Genomic DNA, 25,789 nt, shown 5'->3' with positions numbered 1-25,789 from the left:
GAAACAATAACTTACCCTTTACTTGGCGTTGTAGTATATTGCCATTGTATAGTACGTATTGTTCCACATATTTATTTCTATTATTGATCGAAAGGTGTATTAACAAGCTAAGGCTTGAAGGTTTCCGGAGCTGCGGACTACCTAGCGGGTTTACCGGAGCTCCGGCTCGAAAAGCAGGAGAAGGAACGGGGTGGTTTTTAGTAAGAGTCTGACACTCCCTCTCGCCTCGCCCAAGGCGGAAAAGTCATTGGATGATTTTCCCCCTCAAAAAAAAAAGGCTTGAAGGTTATGTAATGTACTTATGTAGAGTTCTTTCTTATGATAAAAATTCTCAAGAGACCTTAAATGTTCCTAAAACAATAAATAACACCTATGCATAGTGTGCTAATTCATCTAGTATACATGTTTATACCCGACACAAAGGCGCGACCTTTAAAGGGTGAAACTGTTTGATCGAAGCTGTTTGAAGTGCCTGTCTATCTCTGCGCTTTACATGTAAACGACAAATGAAAATCACGTTTACGATCCTTCTTGTGTAAATAATTACATTTAATAACTGTAAAATAAATATGTTTGTCTAGTCAACAATAATAATATAATCGCTTTACTCTTTATTTAAAAAGGTATTGTTTCAGTAGGTACTAAGATCATGTAATGCACTTGTAATAGTATTTTGTATTACTTACCCATCCCATAGTCTTTCCAGTGCAATTTTCTATTTCATTTCGTTGCAGGATCTCAGACAGTTGATTAATGTCTTGAACGCATCGAGCTTCCCTGTCTCAGTTCTTTTATTGTTGGTCGCCTGTGTTCTAGGTTTAAGCGCATGGTGTATTAATATAATGTTAAATATTACTTTGTTTTCGTTTAATAATAATATCAAAAGCAAATTACTAGTTCAGAAACAAAACATGTATTTATTGGCCAAGAGATTGGGTAACAGTGCTTAATTATTGCGAAATGTAAAACCTATCACTTTTTTTTATATTTTCAATTATATAAAGAAAAACGTTTTAATTTTAAATATTTCTTTTATTATAATAGATGGTCTACGGAACGGGGGCCATGTTCTGCGTCGTGTGGTGGAGGTGTCCGCGTAGTGCGCCCGCGCTGTCTGCGCGAACACAAATGCGCACCAATTTCGTTTGAAGCCTGCAATACACACAGGTAACTACAACATGTGTACTACCAAAGGAGAGCAAAAAAAAAGGTTTAGTTAATTAATTCTTGATGATTCAAGTTAGGGGACTGATCTTCAAGTCTTGAGTGTATATGTTGCTTATAACTAGGCGTGCACCATTGTCGTAACATCATCACTTCAGGAGAGTAAGAAACCAAAGCCAATGTGTTGCTAAACGCAAATCTCCAGAACAGCTGAACCTATTCCGCTAAATATTTTTTGCTAGGTTTACGAAACAAAGTTCGAGTGAGAGAAATATACCAACAATTCTGCAGATTCAAACATTTCATTATCATCATAATCAAATCTACGTGAAATATAATTGAAGAGATTAAAGCGTTTTCCTATTAAATGGGCATTAGCACGAATGTTACAAAGTAACCAATGAATGTATGATGCACACGACGCAGGAGCACGCTATTGCATCGTAAACTACTGCTGTCGAGGTATGATTAATTTCCATAAGTGGAGTTGGCACGGGCCGCTCGTATTAAAAATTCAGCGAGACTCGTATTGCTGTATGTAATTGTAAAATTAATACTCGTATAGTAGGACTGTTCCGAAAGTCAATAAGGCTTTACCTTTTTTATCCACTTTAAGTTACATTTCAATCGACTGCTGGAAAGACATGTGTTATAGGTAGTGACTTGTTAATGAGTTTCTAAAAATATTGTAATTTTCCTACGTTTTCATATAAAGAGAATATAGAGCATTATTAAAGAAGTCTTATTGTTATTTCTATTGAAAAAGAAAATGAAATAGCCTTAAAGTAGGCATTAGTTAAAGATGGAAAGTGGAATATTTGAAAAAAAATAAACCTTCTGCTCGCAACCACGTGCCGCTCCATTTTTTGTTACGTCAACATCGATCCGTCCCCAACTCAATATTTAATTGTGGCGGCCGACCCGATCCCAAATTAATAACTCTTTACAAATATTCCTCAAAAAGAACCTTTCATGAAATATTCATAAATCACAAATTAATCTATTTGCTTTCCTACAACTTTGTCATTATCTTGAATTTGTAATTTAAATTACGAAGATGAGCAAATTAATTCTCAACTTTCCTGTTTATTCGACCGTGAAATTACCTGAAGACACGTGCGGTTATTGTGGAGCTCAGCTTTACAATCATTAGGAAAATACCTCGGCGTTTTGTACCTGTAATTTTATGGCTTCATTCTTATTCTTACCAGCATTTACAGAGAGTTTGCCTTCAATTTTCAGTTCTTGATACAAAATTTTATGTAAAGTAGAGATATAAAAATGTGTTACTTTCGTGACTATCACCATTCCAACTAGATTACGACCGACACCAAGCCATGGCCTGATTAAAATGTTATTATGACAATTAAAAGTAACACTTTCACGTTATCTTCGAAGCCTATCTAGATAGTCTTGAGAAATTACTTTTGTACTAAGTAAGTACAATAACTGAAACACCAGTCAGATTCTAACATCAGTATTGTTGCTTTCCCCAGTTGTGAGTTCACGTGGGCTGGCGGAGAGTGGGAGGAGTGCAGCGCCACGTGTGGGGACGAGGGCGTGCAGGAGAGGCAGCTGTTCTGTGTACCACTGAATGTCAGGTAAGACACAATATTTTTCTACTTAACCAACCTTAACTCAATGTCAACAAGGTCATATTCCGTGAATGATGAGTAATTAAAAACCATCATTAACTGAAAATGGACTTTGGTATTGTAACTACAAAAAAGAAGTCGGTTAATGAGGTCGCCTCAATCTTCCCCGTCATGGAAATCACCAAATGCCTAAATAAAACCTTCAAACACTGAAAGACCGGCAACGCATTTGTAACTGCTCTGGTGTAGCGGGTGTCTACGGGTTGCGCCGATTGCTTACCGTCACATGAACCGTCTGGTAGTCCTCTCTACTCCATAAAAAAATACACTAAAACTGCCACTCCGCCGTCAATTCTACTGTTCATATTAAAATCCTCCTTTTTAAATTCCACCTTCCAACATCGTATTGTAGAAATATATCGAGAGTATATTTGAAATCTGGGTTCGAAAAATCGTAGAACGCGAGCAATTTCACCGTTGACTACAGCTGTTCACAGGTAAAAGATCAAAGGTGGGGAACTAAGGTCAAACAGTTGTTTGTACACTCGCGTCTTATTTGTCTTATGTTATAAAGAGAAAAATAGTTGTATTTTTAAACATGTGGTCATGCATCATGTGTATTTAATATAACTGCCCACCAGGGCACAGTGGCGTATTGTGTAGGGAATTTGATTCTAAAAGTTTTCCAAATGACTTTAGTTACATTGAAAGTTAACATATTACGTTGTTCTTTGTTGTTTAAAAATATATTGTTCAAAATAAAATTAATCTATTCCATACCATGTAATGATTAGGTAAAAACACATAAAGAAATTGCTAAGTAATATCACTTCACAATTTCACATTAACTACTATTTAAAATGTTTAACAGCTTATTATACATATATAGCAAAAAGGCAACTAGAGTTGTCAAGAATAACTGGTTTAATCTGATGTTATTGATTACAGTACAAGTTCAAGAAGAGAGCTCATAAAGAACAGCGTGTCCCCGGCGTTGTGTACGTCATCGAAGCCGAGCAAACATCAGCCGTGTAACCGAATCCCTTGTCCCGTCTACTGGAGAGAGTTGCCGTGGACTCAGGTAATATATGTTCACTGGAATATGTCCTATTACATAGGATCTCTTTACTATTTACGACTGATCGCCCTTCAAACCCACTACACATAAGTTAGGTATTACGTACTTATTGTAGAACGTGACAACTTTCGTATTGTAAATAAATGTAGCTACAATTAATGTTGATCGAATTTCCACCATCAAACAGTAAAATTTAATGAGCATTAAATATGCGCATAATATGAAACCACAGCTATACATTACACGTACGACAGCAGACAGACAACAAAGTAACTACAAACCACTGCGACCATCAAATATTCTGTGTGTTCGCAGGTAAAAGCTCACAAAGATTAAAGCTGTACCAATATGTACGAGTACTACGTCTATCTAACTAAAACGAGAAGTCGACAAATTCCTGATTTTTTCTGTCCCGTAAATATGTATGTTGTTACGCATCTACATAAGGCGGGAGTGTAACCAACCGTTAACGTAGAGGTGCCGTATATAAATGTAAAGTGAACCTTCATGAAAAAGTCATGAAGCCATGAGTGGCCTAGTTTGTATAGCCTAAGTTTATTTTACACAAAGAGGCTCTCAAGCTGAAAATGTCGTCTAAAGGATAATGTACAAAGCCGTAGCAGGTATCGAACATATGATATCGTAGCATGTAGTACTTGTGGCAGGTACAACTGCGCGCGGCGTGACCCACTTCAGTGGAAACCTTGCAATGCATTACGTGCAAATACAGGCGAGATGTGGCTGCAAATTGGTTTGATTTACTAGTTCGCGGAACTGTTTCATCCGCAGCTAATTGGCGGTTTGTGAGGTGAATGTTGTTTGAGTACGCTGAGGTTTATACTCAACTAGATAAGCTATTTAGCTGAGCACCGCGCATGATGGTAATTAGTTAAACCAGAAATATTATTAGATTAGATGCATCGCTATCGTATCGTTTATTACAACTTTTCGTAAGGTATGCATTGTTATGTATGTTGTAAGTGACGCAATCGGCAATATAGCCTACCATACCATCCCCAATTAAGGATTAAATATAATTTGCTGACGTATAATGTATTGTGTGCAGTGCTCGACGACGTGCGGGCGCGGCATCTCGCGGCGGCCGCTGGTGTGTCCGGCGGCGGACGCGCGTGCGTGCGGCGCGCGGCCCCGCGAGCGCCACCGGCGGTGCCGCGTGCGCGGCTGCGGGGCGCGCGCGCCGCCCGCCGCCTGCGCGCCCGCCGACACCACGCAGTACTGCGAGCTGTTCCAGCGCGACCAGCTGGCGCGCCACTGCCAGGTGCCGCCCTTCCGCAAGTACTGCTGCAACGCCTGCCGACTGCTCGACCGCGCACACTCCAGGGGCCACGGCTAGGGACACCACCCTCACTCCACCGCCACATTGCTCTGCCGTCGACTCCTCGGTTCGAGAACTTCTCCTAAAAGAGAATTCTCAGGAGGACCCGGAGTTGGAATAGCTAGACGAGCGGCGATACTTCACTCCCTATTGTATGGGACGTAATACCGCCTTTGTCGAACTGTGGGAAGACGCGACGCCTCCTCGGAGGATCAGGCGTATACATGTTGTTCGTTCGATTGGAGATTCCGTGTCAGTGTAACCAGTATTTTGTACGTTGTTTTTCATATTTATAAGTATTTAGTTATAAGGAATATAATATCTAATAATAATGCGCAACGAAGTGCCATACTGTATTGTACACTACTTCACGTAATAAATGTGCTATTCTTATAAAAAAAGCTTTATTTATTTTACTGCATAATTTTATCATTTGTCATACCATTACCATATACCACATCAAAATTCAAAAACAGATTTATATCGAAGCATAAATTCTTAGCGGTAACACTGAGGAGTATTTTTTAATGAACTTCAAAGGCTGACATCGTTTGATGTAATGTTAGAACCACCTTCTGCTCTGTCTACCACCTAACTAGCATTGTTACCGACGGACGCTTACTAATTTCAGGTGCATCAAAACAACACGATGTGTGTTTTCAGCTGCAAAAATACGAAATGATTAAAATTCCGAGCTCTGCATATTCTGTGTCATTAGCATATTTGACGCGGGCTGCACGAGCTACAAAATATTTACTGGGAAAATATTTTCAGCTTACTTTTTTCCAAATATAAACTCGTTACTCCGGCGTGCGTTTTATTTCCGTAGCTGACGACCGAGGATATCACGTGAAAATAGCTAGATATGGAGGAAAATGTAAAAGTTTCTGCTTGGTGTTTTCATTGCATTTCAAAGTCCCTTATTTTGTATCTTGCTTATTAGATTAAATGGAGCTCGGTAAGTATTTAGCAATACAGTCTATTTATTTATGTGTAAAGTATTAATAACAGGATTCCAAAACGCTTGTCATAGTCAGAACCATCAGACTACCACAGATGGGGCCCAGCTGCTAGAGCTGATGCTTGATCCAGAGCTTCGGATAACCTAGCGGGTTTACCGGGGTTCCGGCTCGAGATGCAGGAGTAGGAACGGGGTAGTTGTAGTCAGTAAGAGTCCAACACTCGCTCTCGCCTCACCCAAGGCAGGGGAAATCATAAGCTGATATTCCTTTTTGAGGACCTCATACCAAGTCCTTATTAGACACAGACAATTTCATTCGGTTAGCTAAAAGTAATAGAAAAGAAAAGTTCTGAACTCATTGCCTCATAGAGATTTCAATTCGACGTTGGCACCTCGTAACAAAACAAGCAAAATGAAAACAAGGGTCGGATAGTGTCACAAAGTTGCTCAAGCACTGCCGTACCCCATAAAGTGGACGTATTCGCTCAGTTTACGAAACTCACTTTATCCAAATATCCAAAGTTAGAACGATTCCAAGTAGGCACGGAAACACGATCCCGACGGCTACGGCCTAGGGACCCGTCGGATAGGACACCCAGTTTTACGTCAAACATTTAAAACTTCAAACGGAATTGGCTATAAATCTACATTTTATGCTCGAACTCGTTAAACCTTTGATTGTATTAAAAACCTATACTGTTAATGTTTTAAACAAACAACATTATTAGATTAAATGTATATAAACATAAGTGCCATGATTAAATGTTTCACATTGAGTGTTGCATAATATACCGTCTTCATAAATAATGGCATGTTTACCGCCCACGCGACTGTACTTTCCCATGTGTTCTGTGTTTATGCTATTATTGTTAGGTACACATTTATTGTCTCGTTGGTCAGCTGATTACTTTGATAGCTTCATAAAGATAATGGCCAAGACAAGTTATTATTATTTATCTTTGTAATTGGAAGGCCTATAATTTGATTTTCTTCTATTTTAGACATCTATGTAAACTATAAATTGAGTTATTAAAATATTTCCTATCGATAAAGTAACAAGTTATACAACCGCGAGTACAAGAAACTCAAGTAAATCAAAGTTCGGAACTGATTAAATTTTCACCAAACCAAGGCGAGACAGACAGGCCAAGTTGAATACTAATACACTGTATTTACTTCGGTTTGGGTGAAGTCTTTACCTATGGCATATTATGTAATCGATGGAGAGGCCTTAATTCACTGAATCGAATCAATACCACACGACGTGTATTCATTGTGTCGAAATTCAGAGAATCCATAATATTCCGATCACATCGTACTTTAAATATTCACACGAACCTTCGAACTTGTGACGTCTACCAACTAAGTAGACTATTAACGAAAAAACAACCAACTAAACGCCTTGACAGTTCCTAGAAAACGTTCTTACCGCTACGAAAGCAACAGTAATTACAGAGGAAAAACTACCAGTTAAATTACCGTGATTTTCCTTGTTTCTGACATTATGAATACAATTATCGTGGGGTGTTTAACAATCGTATTTGCTTATTATGGCAGACTTTCTTATTTAAGAGCCTCATAGACCATCGGTGAACTGCCACGGGCTATTGATAATGACGATGATTCGATTTTTCACTAAAGTACATAATACTAAATTGCGGTTTCTCATAAACCTATATACTAATACGAATCTGTCTACTAGTAATGACATATGACTAGATTCCGATAGTTCATTGTTAGTACCGGCCGCTCGCAATCAAATAGAAATAACATGGAACGAGCCGACATTCATCGGAATCGATCTCCGATAACCTTTTGTATGTCATTCGTCTATTTGGAGGGGTCAATCCAAGCGAACGGTGTCATTACACAGGGTAACGATCCATCATCCGAAATAACGATATTCCCGACTCTAATCAGAGAAAAGTGCTTTCGACAGATTTTATAGAGAATTACATTAACGACAGATTACGATAGTCTTACGAACACTTGGCCTAAAATTCTTATTTCTGGGAAAAAGTAAAAAGGAAAAGGTATAACAAACCTTCATGAATTTCATTACTTGGAGAATTATGTATCTATCTGAGATTTTACCTGTCTAGGGCGCGTCGTCTTTCCGCGCGCGCCTAATAGAGACCACCACCCAGTACGGCGGATGCCCAACCCATAGCTGCGGACTACCTAGCGGGTTACCGGAGCTCCAGCTCAAAGAGTAGGTGTAGGAACAGGGTGGTTTTAAGTTGGTTGTTTTTAGTCAGGAAGAGTTTTTAGTCAGTAGTCATTAGGTGATTTACCCCCGGTAAAAAAGTACTCTTTCTATAAATATCAAAAAATAAATAGGATAAAACCAAACACCCCTCAAAAAAGAATAGAAAAATATAATTTCAAATCCGACTAACAATCTGACATAACTCTTCAGCTTAATTTTGTTAGTTGAGAACTACAAATGTAGAGGGACATTTCTAACTGTTGCGTGACATAAATGCAGGAATGTTTTTGTCGTAATGGCGACTATAGTATACAACTCCAAACTCTGTTAGTGACGGCTGAACAATATTCATATTCGTATTCAAACGAGAGGACGACACGAACTTTTCGAAAAAACAACGTACTGTACTCATACGAAATGAAATTTGTTAGGTGATTTAATAAATGAAATGTCCATTTCATACATTTGACAACAGCCACGGATTAACAGATTGAATTGTAGAATTTTCGCTTTTGTTAAACGTTTTTATTGTCTGTGTATTTTCGGAATTGAATTGTACGCCAATTTGGACATTTTAACACGTGGTTTCCTTTGACACACAAGGTATATATTTACCTTATAAAAGTATTCTTCTGTAGGGATTTACGTCCTAAACCATTTTAGACTTTATTATATGGTAAATTATTTGATCCTGATTAAAATAATACAAACTAAATTCAGGCATTTAAGATGCATAATATGCTAATGACATTTATAACAAAAAAACCTTGTTATTTCAGTTAAAACCTTTTACTTGAAGTACAAAAGAAACACGAATGAAATGCAGCAGTTGTTATTTGAACAGCTTTTACTGCATAATGGTTTGAAAAGTTTGCACGAGACACCTTTCTGTTTGTTACAAACGCTGATTCGCATTCCAGTTTAAAGTTTAGTTTGAATTGTACGATAGAACAGGATTAAGTCTGTTTTCCACAATGCAATGAGACTGGTAGAACTATACTTCATCATCATTGTAACCAACAGCTTTTTAAGTGCCTCTTCTTCTTGTCACACGGAGAAGGATTTAGCATTAATCACCACACTTGTTCAAGGCAGATTAAACAACTTAACTTAGGTACTATATGTAAATGTTATAGTTATTATGAATAAAAGTCTTCATGTATCCACTTCCAGTCATGCTTCAACACAAATGGGCTGGTTTCGGAGTGATGAAACAATGTTTACGTTATATTTCAGAGTGTGAGTGAGCCCATATCCTAAATCCTTAATGTCCAATCTCTCCAATCTGCATTACCAATAATTACATAAAACTAAGTAATAAAATCTACAAACAAGCCACCATTGTACTAGTTACGCCACATACTTTAAATAGAACATTCTCGAAAGGAAATCGACGGCAGGTATACAAATCATATGAAAGCCTCGCCTAGACGCGTCGTATCCTGAATTTGAAAATTATTACATCCACATTTACGCTGGGAACTGTTATAAAGATACCTCGGCCTTTTATACGAGTGCCGTAACTAGAACACTGTAATATCCTCTATTTACTCGTACAATATATGAAGCAACTAGTTTCTGTGGCGTCGCCCGTGTATCCGGGATAAATTTTACCCAATGTCTTATTTCAGACTTTAATCCATCTCTGTATTATATCTTTACTCTCATGATTATTCTGGCTTTACATTTGAATCAGTAAACAATTGAAGTGAATAGACTTCAAATAGAAATGGCCATAAAAACCAATCAAACTCTTACGTGGTGGTTGCGGAAAAAAAATTGTCATCAAGATTAAGAGTGTATACTAAATACCAGATCAATCTAACGTCAGGAAAGGGATGATATTCCAATTTCTATGTATGACCCAAACAAGCTGGGCAAGCTAAATAAAAGCATTTAATAATAACAAACATACGGTTTTTCCACCGCTATGATCCCCAAACGGTAAATTAAGAAAAATAATTTCAATTTGTCAAACTAAATATTGTCACTAGCAGAACTACAAAATTAACTCGGCCCTACAAAGTACCGAGTTAATTTTATACGTACCCTACCCCTTTTGTTTCAAGATTACCAAGCGAAGTCCAAACATACTTGAGAATTGAAATCTGAATTCAAGTTTTATTTCAAGTGGTGCTTAACGGTAATTGGCAGTTCTATCATCCAGAGTTAAAGAGAGATCCAGTCTAATTAAGCTGACTTCAAACTAGTTTGCAATTCAATAAATCAGGGATAATGACAATGAATTGGAATTCTAAAATGTAAATGCAGAATTCAACTTTTATAGGTCAGCCATTTTAGATGGTTATTCTAGGAACATCGCAGAGAGACTTCACGTCGCGTCGCGTCGCAACGTTTAAAATGAGAGACCTTACTTAGCTGGGAACGCAAAATTGGTGCTTAAAAAGAAATCACAGAAATTATATATTTTTTTCTCAATATTAAAACAGCTGAGTATGTCGTTTCGCTAAAACGAATTTAATAACATCCAAACGCCAATCATTCAATGTCGTATAATTTGCTAGCGAATGCTCTTTCTGTCATTAACAAATTGACGATTTTTATTGGGAAACAACAGACGGTTTTTAATTTTTGCATGACACTGCCAAGTCTGATTTTGATGGAGACATATCTCTAGTTAGAATCACTGTTATTTTTTTATGTATAAGCCGGTATACGGGCAGACGGATCACCTGATAGTCAGCAACCGCCGCTACCCATGGGTAGGAGCTTAAGGGTTGTTGGGGAATCAGGAATTGAAAATATTGGAAAGGGGGTAATTGGGCTTCCAGTAACCTCACTGACACAACGAAACACAACGCAAGCGTTGTTTCACGTCAATTTTCTCTGGTCGAGCCGGCCCATTCGTTCCGAAGCAAAAGAAGCTCTCACACTTGTTATATTCGATGTTCTGTCAAGTAAAAGAAACAACTAACTGAGATTTCTCTGACACACTAAAATAGTGCTAGAGATATTTCCATGTCAAATAATTAGTCTTAAATGACAGAGAAAATCAGTGTGATCTTAAATTTACCTTTACATAATCTAATATATACATGCTAAGTCGGTTTGACGCTCAATTCCAGCCACTATTCTGCATTTAACATACGTGGTAACTGCACAATACCGCTTAATTTATTCATGAATGTTCCGCACTGTATCAATACGCGGCTTTGTTTGGCAATGACGTCACCACCTGCATTGTTTGTTAACTTGATTTATAGCACACTAACTTACACTATTTTATTTACATATAGAAATTGATCGGGTTACTTTGTAAAGTGATTTTATAATCATGTTGGTCTCTTTAAAAGATAAGTTAGTATAAGGCTTTTTATGATATAGGGGGCTAACGCCTACACGGATCACCTGATGGTAAGCGATCAGCGCCACCAATGGACACCCGCTACACCAGAATAGACACAGGTGCGTTGCTCACCAATTAAAAAGGACTTGTATTGTTATTCATAAAAACTGTACAACTATGCATGCATGATAAACTCTATTGTAATAGATTTTACTTGTGTAGCAACCGACATCGATAACATAATTAGCTTTAAAAAGTTTCCTTAAAAAATTTATGCTTTTACACAGATTTTGGATTAAACAGGTTATTAATTTCGGTTGTATGTATATAAATATTATGTATGTATGTATGTACATTAACATAGGTATCAAGGTAGCCAAATAACCGCGACGTTGAACATCCCACAGACGGCAGTTAATTGGACTAACCGCATGAATATCTCGCATGGACGATGACTGCGTAATTGATCGTAGATGGCTATCATCAACTAACATTGTCAGTAATATAATTCGTCAGTACAAAGCTAATTGTGGGAGAGCCATGCTTCAGCACGAATGGTCCGGCTCGACCGAAGTGATACCACGGCCTCACAGACAACAGACGTGAAACAACGTTTACGTTGTGTTTCGTTGCGTGAGTGAGGTTACCGGATGCCTAATTACTCCCCTTCCCAATCTTCCTAATCCCCTATTCCCCAACAACCCTTATATTCCTAACCCCCAAAAGGCCGGCGACGCACTTGTAACGCCTCTGGTGTTCCGGGTGACCATGGGCGGCGGTGATTGCTTACCATCAGGTGATCTGTCTGCTCGTTTACCGACTTATAACATAAACAAAATATAACTTTCTCTTGAAATAAATAATCTACCTACTGGAACATTTAATTCACTTTAGGTAAGTGAATCACTTACAAGACTAAATTGTAGACATTTTCAACTTAGTGCATTCCTTCTTCCAACAAACTTGAGCTATCTCAAACCATGCTGTACTCGCAAACTGCACTAAGTTTTCGCTGCACGTAATAATATATGGATTTCTACGTCTATAAATTTACTTAACTCAACTTAAACCGACTTCTCTCTCAAGTTATGGTTAAGTTCTTACTTTACCAACATTTTTGCAATGTTCTGTGTGTCTATGTAACTAAAAGTAATTGGAAATCAGACAAGAAGGTTTTCTAGTAGCTCAAAATTTGCATGAAAAAGTTTAGTTTCAAGTCTTAATACTTACGTACTATAAGTTTTTAAACTGACATGGTCACTAACAATATCATTAGAACTTGACTATCGTATCCGCGCCGTTCATCCGTGATCATGGCGCTTGCAACAGTGCCGAAATATCGGAAACTCATAGAAATTAATGAACATGGTAAATATCCCGTTTTAAGTTCTAATGATACTTACGTACTAGTTGATAAATAACTTGAAAGTAGTTTTAAACAAATTCCAAAAAACGAGGAGGTTCTCAATTCGGTCGGTATGTTTTTTTTTTTTGTTTTTTAACTTGCAAAATGTAGCGAGTGAAAAATCTTCAAAAAATCCGATACTTCGCTCGTGCAAGGAAAAAGATCCTGCTACTTCAAACCTCGCTTTGTGAACGTAAACGAGCTCCAAAGGTTCCCGTAAAAAAGTAGTTTCGAAAACAAGCTTTGCAAAACAGCAATTGGTACCTGACAAAAAATGGCCGCTCCATTTTGGCGGGAATTCCGCTGAGTCGGCTGTCAGACGCAACCTGAATCATAGCTCCATAGCCGACGAATCGATACCAGCCAGCTATACTACTGGGCTCTCTGGCCACTGTTTTGTTAAAGCAGATTGTAGGTATAAATTCCACTACGATTGCTCATAATAAATCGGGTAAAGTGATTGAATTACTTTGTTTTATGATATTAATAAAGTGCTCATAGTTTAACTGGACTACTTATTTGTACCTACGACCTACATGAAAGTTTTGTTGTTAAAAAGTATACTCACTAGACCACATTTATCGACATAAGTTGATTTGGTTGCACGGTTGGAGCGTTGGCTGCACAACCGGTTCGATTCCTGCTCGGAGCAACTCTTTCTGTGATCCACAATTTGTTGTTTCGTGTCTCTGTGTCATGTGTATGTAAACTTTGTTTCTAAACGACACAAGAAAAATCTTAAAACGTCTTTTTTAAAGAAAAAAAAAGGTAGTAGTAGCCTATTTAAAACTTAACGCTATTCTATCAGAAATTTTAATCTAGGTACTTCACCAAAAACAAACAAAAATTTCATTTCTGGTGAATTTGTCGCTAGAGATAATAATATTTCATTAAAGCCAGTACAACTATTTAAGTCAAATAAACCTCCTTTCATATTTATGACATTAGTTAGAATTCATACGACTCACTGCCATGCGTTGCGTTATGAAAGCCGAAGGAAGTTACGAGGGACTCCGTTCCCCTATATTAGTTTTGAGCGCAACTTTTCTTGTTATACCCGGATCTTATACGAGCATTTATGAAACGAATGATTTCGTTATCCTCGTGCTATTTCACTATTGATATGATGTCATTGATTTAAGTTTTTATAAGATTTCAGTGTGGGAGAACCATGCTTCGACACGACCAGAGTAATACCACAGTCTCACTAGAACAGATGTGAAACAACGCTTGCGTTGTATTTCGTTATATGGGTGAGGTTACCGGAGGTCCAATTACCGCCTATCCCAGTCTTCCCAATCCCAGATTCCTCAACAACCCTTAAATTCCTAACTCCCAAAAGGCCAGCAACGCTCTTTTAACGCTTCTGGTGTTTCGGGTTTCGCGGTGAGCGTTAACATTATTAACGAATTGATTTTCAGCAGATACATGCTAGATATTTTAAAGTACTACGCTTATTAAACGCAAATCGTTAACTCATCTTTAAAATGTAATTCACAAGCTCACAGCGCAGGTCTTTAAACTCAAATTACTTGATTAAAAGAAATCAAAAGCCAAGCACACATTGACACAGTAAACCTTTATTAAGATCGTTTGGAAAGTAATGGTTTCACAGAAAATAAACATTAGGGCCATTTAGGGTCGCCATTTCGCAGTCTGGAGTGTTCTAATCTGTTTCAACAACACGTGAATAAAAGATTCTTTAAAAAGAAATGTATTTAGGTAGTCTTTCAGTCTGTCTAGCTGTCTACGTAGCAAATCCTAGTGTTCCGGACAGAAACGAGAAAAGGGGACGTCAACCGGTCTTTGTCCCCAACTCAATCTGCAGAAGTACCTATCAGGCCGAGCGCACACCAGCGGGAAGCGGCAAAGATACTGAGAATATATCAGATGACATGACAAAGAGGAGAGTCGCATGGCGCGTCGTCAAGCTTCTTTGGCATGCAGTTTTTATCCGTATGCTATAGCAGCTAAGGTTAGTTTTAAATTGATTTATTCTCAGTATCTACGTCGCAACTCCGCCGGTGTGCGCTGGGCCTCACAGTCGAAAAAACGAGCAAAAACCTAAAACAACGACAGAAAAGTTTCCTCAATTTTCTCGAATGTTTGTAAAAACGGTTTCTTTTAGGTCTTCATTGTAATTGCGAGTATTTTGTTGGTTTGATTAGCTTATACCTTTTTTGGTACATTTATGCTTTAGTTCATTAAAGCTGAGTCAGATTTTATGTGATAACTATATCAAACTTGGGTTACACAATAACCGGAGCTGCGGACTACCTAGCGGGTTTACTGGGGCTCCGGTTCAAAAAGCAGGAGTAGGAACGGGGTGGTTTTTAGTCAAGAAGAGTCTGCTACTCCCTCTCGCCTCGCCCTGGCGAGAGAAGTCATTGGATGAATTTCCCTCCTCAAAAAAACCGACGTCATAAAATAACTAACTATTGTATCCTGAGAGATTAGTTACCGATACTGGCCGAATTTTGAATCTCCTCCCGACACCCGAAACACCAGAAGCGTTACAAGTGCGTCTGGCCTTTTCGGGTAAGGAATTTAAGTATTGTAAGGGAATCGGAGATTCGGAAGATTGGGGAGAGGGGTAATTGGGCCTCCGGTAACCTCACTCACGCAACGAAACACAACGCAAAACGTTGTTTCACGTCGGTTTTCTGTGAGGCCGTAGTATCACTGCGATCGAACCTGCCCATTCCTGCGGAAGCATGGCTTTCCCACACTTAAAAAAATCTCAGACTTAATTTTGAAAGTAGTGTAGTCTACGAAATAAGACAGGGATAGCTATATATGTACGTATGTCATGCAAAGGTCACTAACTAAGTACCTAAACTAAACAAATTGTGTTTTATAACTCAGACGTTAGGAGACCATTCGGCTAACACAGACGTCCTCTCATTCCCGGCCCACGGTCAGCCAATCTAAATGGCTCTCTGTATCTATCTGTATTTCGGTTTAATTTCCGTTGCTCGTTTTATTCGACGCTCAAAAATGTTTTCGTTAGTAATCTGAAGTAAGACGATGAAATCGGTATCACTGTTATATCTTTGTGTAAAAAACGTTTTTAAATAGGTATATATATGGAGAATATTAATAAGATAAAATGGTAATTCAAAAAAGGTATTTTTATCATACAACTCTTTTAGGAGCTTACCGCTACCGATGGGTTTAAAAGAATTTTTAATGTGAACCTCTGTTTATTTGTATTTCCCTGTGTGTTTGCTATTTCAGTGACTTTCATTACAGCCAATGCTGCTTACATTGTTGATTTTAATAATTCTAGCCTCGCGTATAAATAAGTTAGTATTATAATAAATAATAAATCATCTTTTATAATAACTTTCGTGAGATATACTAAATTAACTAGAAATCACGGTTTACTCAATGGATAAAAGCTCTACTACTTTCGCATCACAGAGAAGAGTCCCTCTGTAATAAATAAAAATCTTTACGGATGCAGGAAAAAGATTACCTAAAATAACAAAAACCGAATGAATCTCATCGCAATCACAATCCGATACGTCACATCGAAACGTGGCGAGGAACACATCAGTCAGTTTACTTTGTCTTTAAGCGACAAAATCTAAAAGCAATCCGTCGTCTTGTTTGCCGATAAAAGCGTTGTTGGCCTGAAATCGTTCGGAATAAGGTATTATTTCGACCGATAACGCAACTAGATGGATTTATCTTTTGATGAAGCGGATAAAATCGGTCTTACGTCTTTAAGGTAAGCTGTTTAAAGACAAGTCGTGAGATTGATCAATTTTTAAATATACGTAGTAGTAATATGTAGTACTACTGAGTAGTTAACTACTGAGCGTTTAACTTCCAATTAACTGTTGAATTTATCTGTTGTTCACTAATTATAGTAATTTTAGTGCAAATCATATTAATTGTACAGTACCACAGCGTTATAGAATTATAATAGGTACAACATAGATAACGAAAATTAACAAAAAAAATACGGTTTACTCGTGTAAATTAACACGCGTAGCCTACTCAGCCTCAGTAGGCTGCGCGACGTCGCCGCGTCTGCGCAAGCTGCTCATGATGAAGAGTCCCTCTGTGACTCGAAACTAGTAGAGCGTACGTGAGTAAACCGTGATTTTTCAGTTAATTTAGTATGTCGCATGATAGTTATTATAAAAATATACATGATGTAATTAACATTGTTACTTTGCCCAATAAAGGATATTTCCATTCTGCATTTATTTACGATCTCTAGACCATTAAGACAGTACAATATATTAAACAATAAATTTAATTATGTTTTTTCGGCTTAATCACGTGATTATTATCACGAGAAACTCGACTAGTTTCAACTTCAAGTCATGCTAGAGGCTCATATTCATGAGCAGCATTCTACAACAAACGACGCGGCGATTGTCGCGCTGCTATAATAAAAACAAACTATTCTAAAATAAATCAACAACATCTATGAAAAAACCACAAATCAGTGAGCAAACGTACTTTGTACTCTTCCACTTTCGCCCGTTACTTTTGCTTATTTCCATGTGATTGAACTCGTAAAGAAAACCCGCAAGACACTAGCCAACGACCCGAAAAAACAGCAGATACAAGGGAAAACGTAGATGGCACTGAAGGATCACATTTGAATAAATTAGTAAAAACCTTTAGGGAAAGGAACCTCATTTCTAACACATTGCTTTCAGTGCTGACTGTTGCGATGTCTACTTTACTATGTTAAAACATTTGAACACTGAATAAATGTTTATTTTGCTTATGTATTGATTGTCTCGTTGGTTAAGTGGATCGCAGTCGCGATGCCAACCAAGGGGTCTCTGGTTTACGGGGTCGAACATTTTAGCTACCGCATTAAATTTTCGGTTTTGTCTTATATAGGGTATATGAAAGGTATCTTCAGTTACATGTATGTATTTGTGCCTGATCCAGAGCTGCGGACTACCTAGCGGGTTTACCGGGGCTCCGATTCGAAAAGCAGAAGTAGAAACGGGATGATTTTTAGTCAGTAAGAGTCTGACGCTCCCTCTAGTCTCGCCCGAGGCAGGAGACTAAGTAAAAACTACCCCGTTCCAAATATTAAAGTATTCAAATCAATTGCCTTCCAACTCAGCCCACAGCCCCGACCAGTCTTCAATTAAACTTGAAAACTAACCAAATAAATTATTTAAGCACAGACCCGCACTAGATTATTCAATAAAAAAGCATAATCATCCTAGTACAAAAAAGTCGACTTCACTTAAGTACTTCAAAGAACTATTCCTTGCCACACCTTACAACACATTGTTAGATAAAATCGGTCTATTCTACTCCAATTTCTATCCGCAGCTTCGAGTATATATACCTACGTATAAGTATACCTTGTTAGCTTCCTCGGCCAGAACTGCAAGTCGTGACGAGGGTGCCTAACAACGTTACCCGGCCATTGGTCACGCCACTTTACCCAATAAAATAACATTTCACTTGATTTTACCCGGTACATTACTTTAGCTAATGCGTTTTCACTTTCTATTAGTTTTATGTTCTAGTAGTGTTTTTTATTGGCTCAGATTTATTGGTTGTCGGTCATATAAAATGTTTACATTGGCGTGTTTAAAGAATGTTTATTGTTATAAGAACATGTATGTAGAGTTCATTTACATAAGAAATACATTTTACATAATATGTGTCTTACACATACTTCTTACATCTTTCACGCACGGTAAAAAGCATGTGTTTGTGAGCAAAGCACCCTACGCTTTCCGTGAGTGCTACAAACGTGGGCTAAGAAGGGACTACACATTTGACAGAGAGGTGTGCAGTAACGCTCCCTGATAAACCTCAATACATAAATCTAGTCTCATAAACCAATATCATTACCAAAAATAATCCAAATACCTATTAAAACTCAATCAATTTCGTCTAGAATTCGTAATTAAATCATTCCACAATTATACATATTTCATTTGAATCGAGGTTCCAGGAAACATAATGAATAATACTTGTAACAAATATGTGCAGTGAGCTGCGTGTTAATTAAATTCCGTGTATATTTAGTGGCATTCATATCAATAATTTCAATTTTCAGTCAACGAATGGACGTGTACTGTTGCCGGCTCATTGAATTATCGATGGCAGCTTTGTTCGCACTTATCATTACGTTCCGACGAATAATTAATGAACCGTTTCCCACTATACGACAATAAATTAACCAATATGGCTACTGGACTAGAATTACTCAATACTCATACATATTTATGTTGACTTTCGGGGGCAATTATGGCGATAAATTACCTACTAAATATCGTAGAATCTATGAAACAAATACAAATCAGCTCCTACACAACTAAAATCTTTCTCATTTGAAGAAGTATAAAGTGTAAATATTAATCAGTATTAAGGGAGTCTGTTACGAGAAATTAGCTAAGAAAACAATAAATCCACAGTCGCATAATTTTGTGAAGTTTCGAAGTAATTACGAGAGCGCCTTGAGCTCGAACTGAGGGTAACATTTGATTGTAGAGAGCTAAATTAATAGAACCCATCCTCCCGGCAGCCCCTTCCAAACTTCACTACAGTACCACGGAAAATAAACATTAGAAATCATACTCAGAGAATACCATCTTAGATAAGGCTGAAGGAAATCTTTCTTTGTAAAATATCGAGTAATGGTGGGAGACAAGTTGTATCTTATGGAGTAGCTGGATGAAGAAAATATTGTTTTAGTAAAATCGTTAGGTATAGCTGTGTCTACGATAAGGTTCTCATAAAGTACAACATACCAAACTACCTAATCATCTTACAAAATATTTTTGCTTAGAAAAACCTAAGCCGTTTTTGAGGTGGAAAAATCATCTACCGCCTTGGGCAAGGCGAGAGGGAGTGTTAGAGTACTGACTAAAAACCAGCCCGTTCCTACTCTTGCTTTTCGAGCTGGAGCACCGGTAAACCCGCTAGGTAGCCTATCATTATACTTTTTATGTACAGAATACGTAATCGATTTTCGAACGCCCATCTTTCTACTACAAGCCTTTTCACCGTACACCCACACCAAAAAAAGAAGAATTCTTTCAGAAATAATTTCTCAAATAATTTCTTGGTTCGTTTGAGTGGCAGCCTGGTCCCAATATCATTATTCTCAGAGAGCGCTTACTTTCAAGACATAAACTTTAACGTTGAACGTCACAGAATAGAATTTAGTGGCCGCCAGTTGGCCACATTTGGAACATTGTTATTTGAACAAACATGTTTGTTTTCACTACTTGTAGTTGGACAGAGGAACGATATATTATTTTAGTTTCACCGCACAATATGTATTTCTGTCCCCGATCAAAAACAAACCTCTGAAGTTTCGTCGAACCCTAAAGGATTACCTACGGGGAATTTGGGTGTAACTTTTATATTTCTATTCGTAACTTTTGCTATATAGGGAAATACGTACGTACATCTATAAATATTCCTGAAGCAACATATACATTCATACTTCTACTAAATCCGTAAAACAGATTAACATAGGCGGATGTCATTTCGCTTGAAATACGAATCGAACTGAGAAATCCGAGAGAGGAAAAGCCAATTGGCTAATTGGCGGCCTACGTCGACCATCAGCCGTCTGGCGGGAAATCAATGACAGCTAATACCGTGAAAGAATGTTGTCCCGTCTGGCATCATGACTCTTTACGGATTAAATCTTGAAATCGACGATTGCTCGGCGATATCTCAAATGGATCGTTCATTTCGAATTCATCTTCTCGTTTTATTGACTTTACTGAGTATTATTCGAAGCATTTTTGGTTATTAGCATATTTATTTTGAAGTAAAAAAATACATACATATCGTCACGCCTTTTATCCCCGAAGGGGTAGGCAGAGGTACACATTATGGCACGTAATACCACTACAATGTACACCCACTTTTCACAATTTATGTTGTAAGCCTATTGACTGAGAAATTTTCGAAAAGCCGAAAAATGCCCAGCAATACTTTTGCTCGACCCGGGAATCGAACCCGAGACCCCTTGCCCGGCAGTCGCACTTGCAACCACTCAAAGTAATAAAATGTGGCATTTAATTCACTTTATTTATATTTTGTCATTTTAAAAATACTGTTGATTATAATATAAATTCGCGCTGTACTGTTTAGTAGTCTGTCCTTCCAACAAAACGGACATTCATTGTATAAGCTTGAGAGAGTTCGCCTTTGGCGGAGCGTCCGCCCTTTCTTGCCGGTAACAAGCTAATTTACCAGAATAACAACTGACGGCGCGCTTGCTTTTTCTTTTTATAACTTTAAAAAAAATCTTTGTACCTATTAAATAAATTAAAAGAAAGGGAAACGTTGAAAAATATCCGCCATTAAACATTAACTAATGGTGACATGTATTATTTGTTTATAAACGCACTCACAATACAGGACAAAATCCTGATGTGGGATAATGTTTATAAAAAAAAAGAAAAAATATACCTAACAGATATTAGAGTGTCATCATCATCAGCTGGAAGACGTTTGCTATTAAACAGAAGCCCGGGCCCTTAGTCTTTCACGTGAAACAGTCAGTCACCACTTGCATTCGGTGTTTGGACATTAAATTTTTAGAAAGAAATTTATAAGAAACCACCTCAGAATAGGTCTTATATACAATGGCAATTTAACAGCAAAGCACAACTACACAAAACCGAAACCAAACGACACACATTTTAGTTTAACTCAATAAAACAACAAGAGTCCAATAGTGTTATATATTAAACCAATTTTCTGGTCGGGTAGTGGAGTTTACTGGTCGGGTAGTGGGGTTTACAGTGATTTTCACCCCCACAAACCTCGTAAGTGGTACACAGAGCTTGGTGTTGACACTTCCCACTCGATATGACACGGTCGGATCAGATTCACAGCTTTATACGTGTTTCCCATTTCAACGAATTGTGTGATCCCGCTCCATTATAGTGACGTCACGTATCTTCGCAATTTGTCCTCACCTTATTGGACAATTGAAAAATTGTTTTCGTGAACGTCTTTGTAAGTAGTTAAGGGTATTTTTGGAACATTTTTAAATAATACGATGGTTTTGTTACGTATTGTGGCAAGAGTAACTGTTGAGCGTAGGGTTTTAAGTTTTAAACATTCATGCATGCGTCTTGGTAATCGACCAATGAAAATACAAATTCGTACATTACATGATAATATACTTAAAAATCATGATACAAAGGACTATCCTACAAAAATGCGTTTAATAACATTTCTGTCACCAAAAGAATTACATTTTAAAAACGATAAACACAAAACAGCGTATAACCGGACATTTTCAGTACACTTTTCACTCGACAATCCCTAAATATCTGTGCATTAGGGCCTGAAAAAGCTTTTAACCTCCGCCTTTACCTTTCATGAACATGCTAGATTAAAAAATGTACGAGCTAAAGTAGGTCAATGTTGCCAGCCATTGTACAAACGTCGGGGGTGTTAATCTACTCATTACGCTTGAGAGCCCTTCTCATGTATTTTTAAGAGAAAAGATCCGACGAATCATAATTATCATATGTAGTAGCTATGTCGATTTTGGTCTACTGAATAATATTTTTTATAATACCTATCGTGAGGCATACTAAATTAACTAAAAAGTGCTTACTCACGATGATGAAGAGTCCCTCTGTGACTCGAAACTAGTAGAGCTTTTCTCCATTAATTTAAATGAGTAAACCGTGATTTTTAGTTAATCATATTTTTAAGCCAAAACCACGATCGCAAATGCATGACATCACACGATCTTCTAAGTATAAACTATTCCTAGTTTTAATATATTTCGCAGAATAAATGTTCATGAAAAATATTTTACTATGCAAGAAAATGTACTAAATTTTTCTAAAGTGTCCAGTATAATTGAGAAAAATCATTCAATTAATTATTTTCCTATACGCCTAATCTTCTCGTTTATAATTAAATTATACTTAGATTATATAAACACCATTATATCTGACTTGATACTGATCTTCAAATGTCAGTTCACTCCACCTTAAAGGTCAATTGAGGGAAAGGGTTTTCTACATAATATACACAATTTGCTTGTACTCACCTACATTTTTATATAGGATATATAGGTTTTAGTAGTCACTATCACTCAATAAGTATAAGACACTAGCTACGGCCTGCTCGGCTCTTAATAATCATAGCCTAATGTTTTATAACCTTTTTTGAGAAGGGAAAATTATCCAATGACTTCTCCCGCCTTGGGCATGGTGAAAGTGTCAGACTCTTACTGATCAAAAAACCACCCCGGTCCTTCGGCTTTTTGAGCCGGAATCCCGGTAACCTGTTACGTTGTCCGCAGCTCAGGATCAGGAAAATTTCAGACTGCAATATTATAGTCACAAACACACACACGATGACACATTAAATTATACAAAACTAGAATAAACTGACCTTTGAACGTGTGGTAAGATTATACAAAGCGAGACCATACTAAACTGGATTTGTATAGCTTGTAGTGTCGCTGTTACAATATAGTGTATGTTGGTGTATGTAATATGTATAGAGCCACAAGTTTTGATAGTGAGGTCAGGATCCCATTGTTGCACGTTCCTGGGATTAGTTGGGATCACCGACCAAGACACCTCATGTTTATGAAATAGATATTAAATTGTATTAACCAGGTGCGTTTGTTTTGATGCGGTTTCACTTAGATTTGGTTAATTAAATTGTGTGAGATGGTGGGGAGAAGATTTGATTGAAATGGTAATGGTAAATAAAGAGCACTACATTTATTAAGGAAATCAGGGAGCTTATTATGCGCATAATTTTACACTCAAAGTCGATTTATAAAGATGACCACTCTTAGACATTCAACATCATCATCTTCTACAGCCTGTGGGTGGCTACTGCTGATCAAAGACTTCTTTTCACACGGAGAAGGTTTGAGCATTAATCACCACGCTTGCTCAATGCGTGTTGGCGATTTCAAACTTATAATTAGGAATTATAAGCCCAGGTTTCCTCACGATGTTTTCCTTCACCGTTTGTCAGTGGTGTCTTTATCTTAAAAAGTACATATAACTCGGAAAAAGTCACATTAGTACTTGCCGTTGGTAGGTTTCGAACACACACTCTCATGCACGAGAAGCGGACGTCTTAAGCGTCCGGAGTCCGGGCCACCACGAGATTTTTACACATTGCGTCATTGCGCAATGTGTAAAAATCTAATTTAAGAAATAAATCCGTGCTAACATTCCAAATAAGGAACCTAACGAACAGCTGTGACTTGAAAACAAAACAGAATCTGGAAATAAACATTCCGCCACGACGAAAATTAATCATATTTGTTCGGCTTGGAAAACAAAGAAAATCCGAGTTCGCTAGTTAGCTAGCTGGCTTAACAAGTTCAACCGGAACGCGGAGAAATTTCACTACGCTCCAATAGTTCCCCAACAATCCGATGAACTTGAGCATCTTATACAAGCTGATATTAAAACTCGAATAGCTATGTAAAAAATTCTATCGTCAATATTAAATTAACTGTCTCGTTGGTCGAGTGGTCGCAAGTGCGACTGTCGGACAAGAGGTCTCGGGTTCGATTCCTGGGTCCGGCAAAGTAATTACTGGGCTTTTTTCGGTTTTTCGAAAATTTCTTAGTAGTAGCACGGAGTTTGGAATTGTATCTAGTTTATGGCAATAGTAGATACTCACTATTGGATAACTGATTATCAATTTTATTGCTATTAGCAAGAGTTCGTAATTCTATTACATACATATTTTAATTACAAATATATTATTTTTAAGAACTGACAACAACAATACGATACATATATTAAATATGTACTTCAGTAACTAGCAGCATTTGATAAAAGGCGTGACGTTGCTTTTTAATAATAAATTGGATCCTAATAGCGATTGGAGGTCTTATAGAAAAGTCTACACTTGTTAAAACGCGCTGAGCCGACATCCGCGCTTCCTAACGACCTGCTATTGCGATGAAGTGGGGCTCACGGCTGAGACAGCGCCGGATGAAATGTATGACATTTTCTATTCTTGAATGTTCGGTTTGAATTATCGTTTTAATATTGTTACCCTGTATGCTAGCTGCTGCGTTTACTGTATTGTTGAGACGACAGTTTTAAAAGATGTTTTAGTTTGAGAATAATGAGGATATTTTATATTCACATTCATGCTTGTTTTTATTGTTCAGTTTATTACGAGAGTTGTTGTTGTCTAGGGAGGCGCTATGAGAAAGTAGGAGTAGGAACAGGGTGACTTTTAGTCAGTAAGAGTCTCACTCTTCCTCTCGCTTCGCCCAAAGCGGAAGAAGTCATTAGATAATTTTCCCCTCCAAAAAAAATGGAGGCATCAAGCTAATTTTACCCAAATCTGACTTAGGGGGTCGTAGTAAATATCACGCATTTTTTTTCTAGCAATATACTTAAGCATTTTCTGAAGTGAGCAGTGAATGTAGTATGCACGTATAAAATCGTCTTGAAACTGTAGTTCAGCCGAAACGGTTTACGTAGTACATACCACGGTACATACATAACGTAAGTCGTCGATGTGAAGCCTCCTTGCACGGAATGTAGGTTGCAAGGACAGCTTTATCTTCAGCAAGATCTCACATCTTGTAGTGATCGATTGAGATTGGGAATATTACATGGAAAATTGAAATTGGTACACATTTTGGACCACTCATATTTGTTTAGATATATATTTTGTCATCTCCAGTTCGAGTGAAGTATTTGTTGAGTACTTTTTTTATTGTAAACAACAGTTCAGATGTTTATCCTTTATTA

The 25,789-nt window shown here is 37.6% G+C and overlaps 1 protein-coding gene across 1 annotated transcript in view; it reads left to right on the top strand.

The window, feature by feature from the left end:
* LOC118268216 (A disintegrin and metalloproteinase with thrombospondin motifs 3-like) overlaps window positions 1-5,574 on the top strand; it is a 49,167-nt gene extending 43,593 nt beyond the window's left edge. Inside the window, exons 14-17 of the mRNA XM_035582596.2 lie at window positions 1,045-1,167; window positions 2,661-2,765; window positions 3,708-3,840; window positions 4,904-5,574. Of these exons, the coding sequence (XP_035438489.2) occupies window positions 1,045-1,167; window positions 2,661-2,765; window positions 3,708-3,840; window positions 4,904-5,191 (649 nt within the window). The 3' untranslated portion in view covers window positions 5,192-5,574. The remainder of the gene's footprint in view (window positions 1-1,044; window positions 1,168-2,660; window positions 2,766-3,707; window positions 3,841-4,903) is intronic.
* The last annotated feature ends 20,215 nt before the right edge of the window (window positions 5,575-25,789 follow it).

The sequence above is a fragment of the Spodoptera frugiperda genome, chromosome 29 (assembly GCF_023101765.2).
Source record: "Spodoptera frugiperda isolate SF20-4 chromosome 29, AGI-APGP_CSIRO_Sfru_2.0, whole genome shotgun sequence".
Classification (NCBI taxonomy): Eukaryota; Metazoa; Arthropoda; class Insecta; order Lepidoptera; family Noctuidae; genus Spodoptera; species Spodoptera frugiperda.
This window is presented reverse-complemented; position numbering and strand designations above follow the sequence as displayed.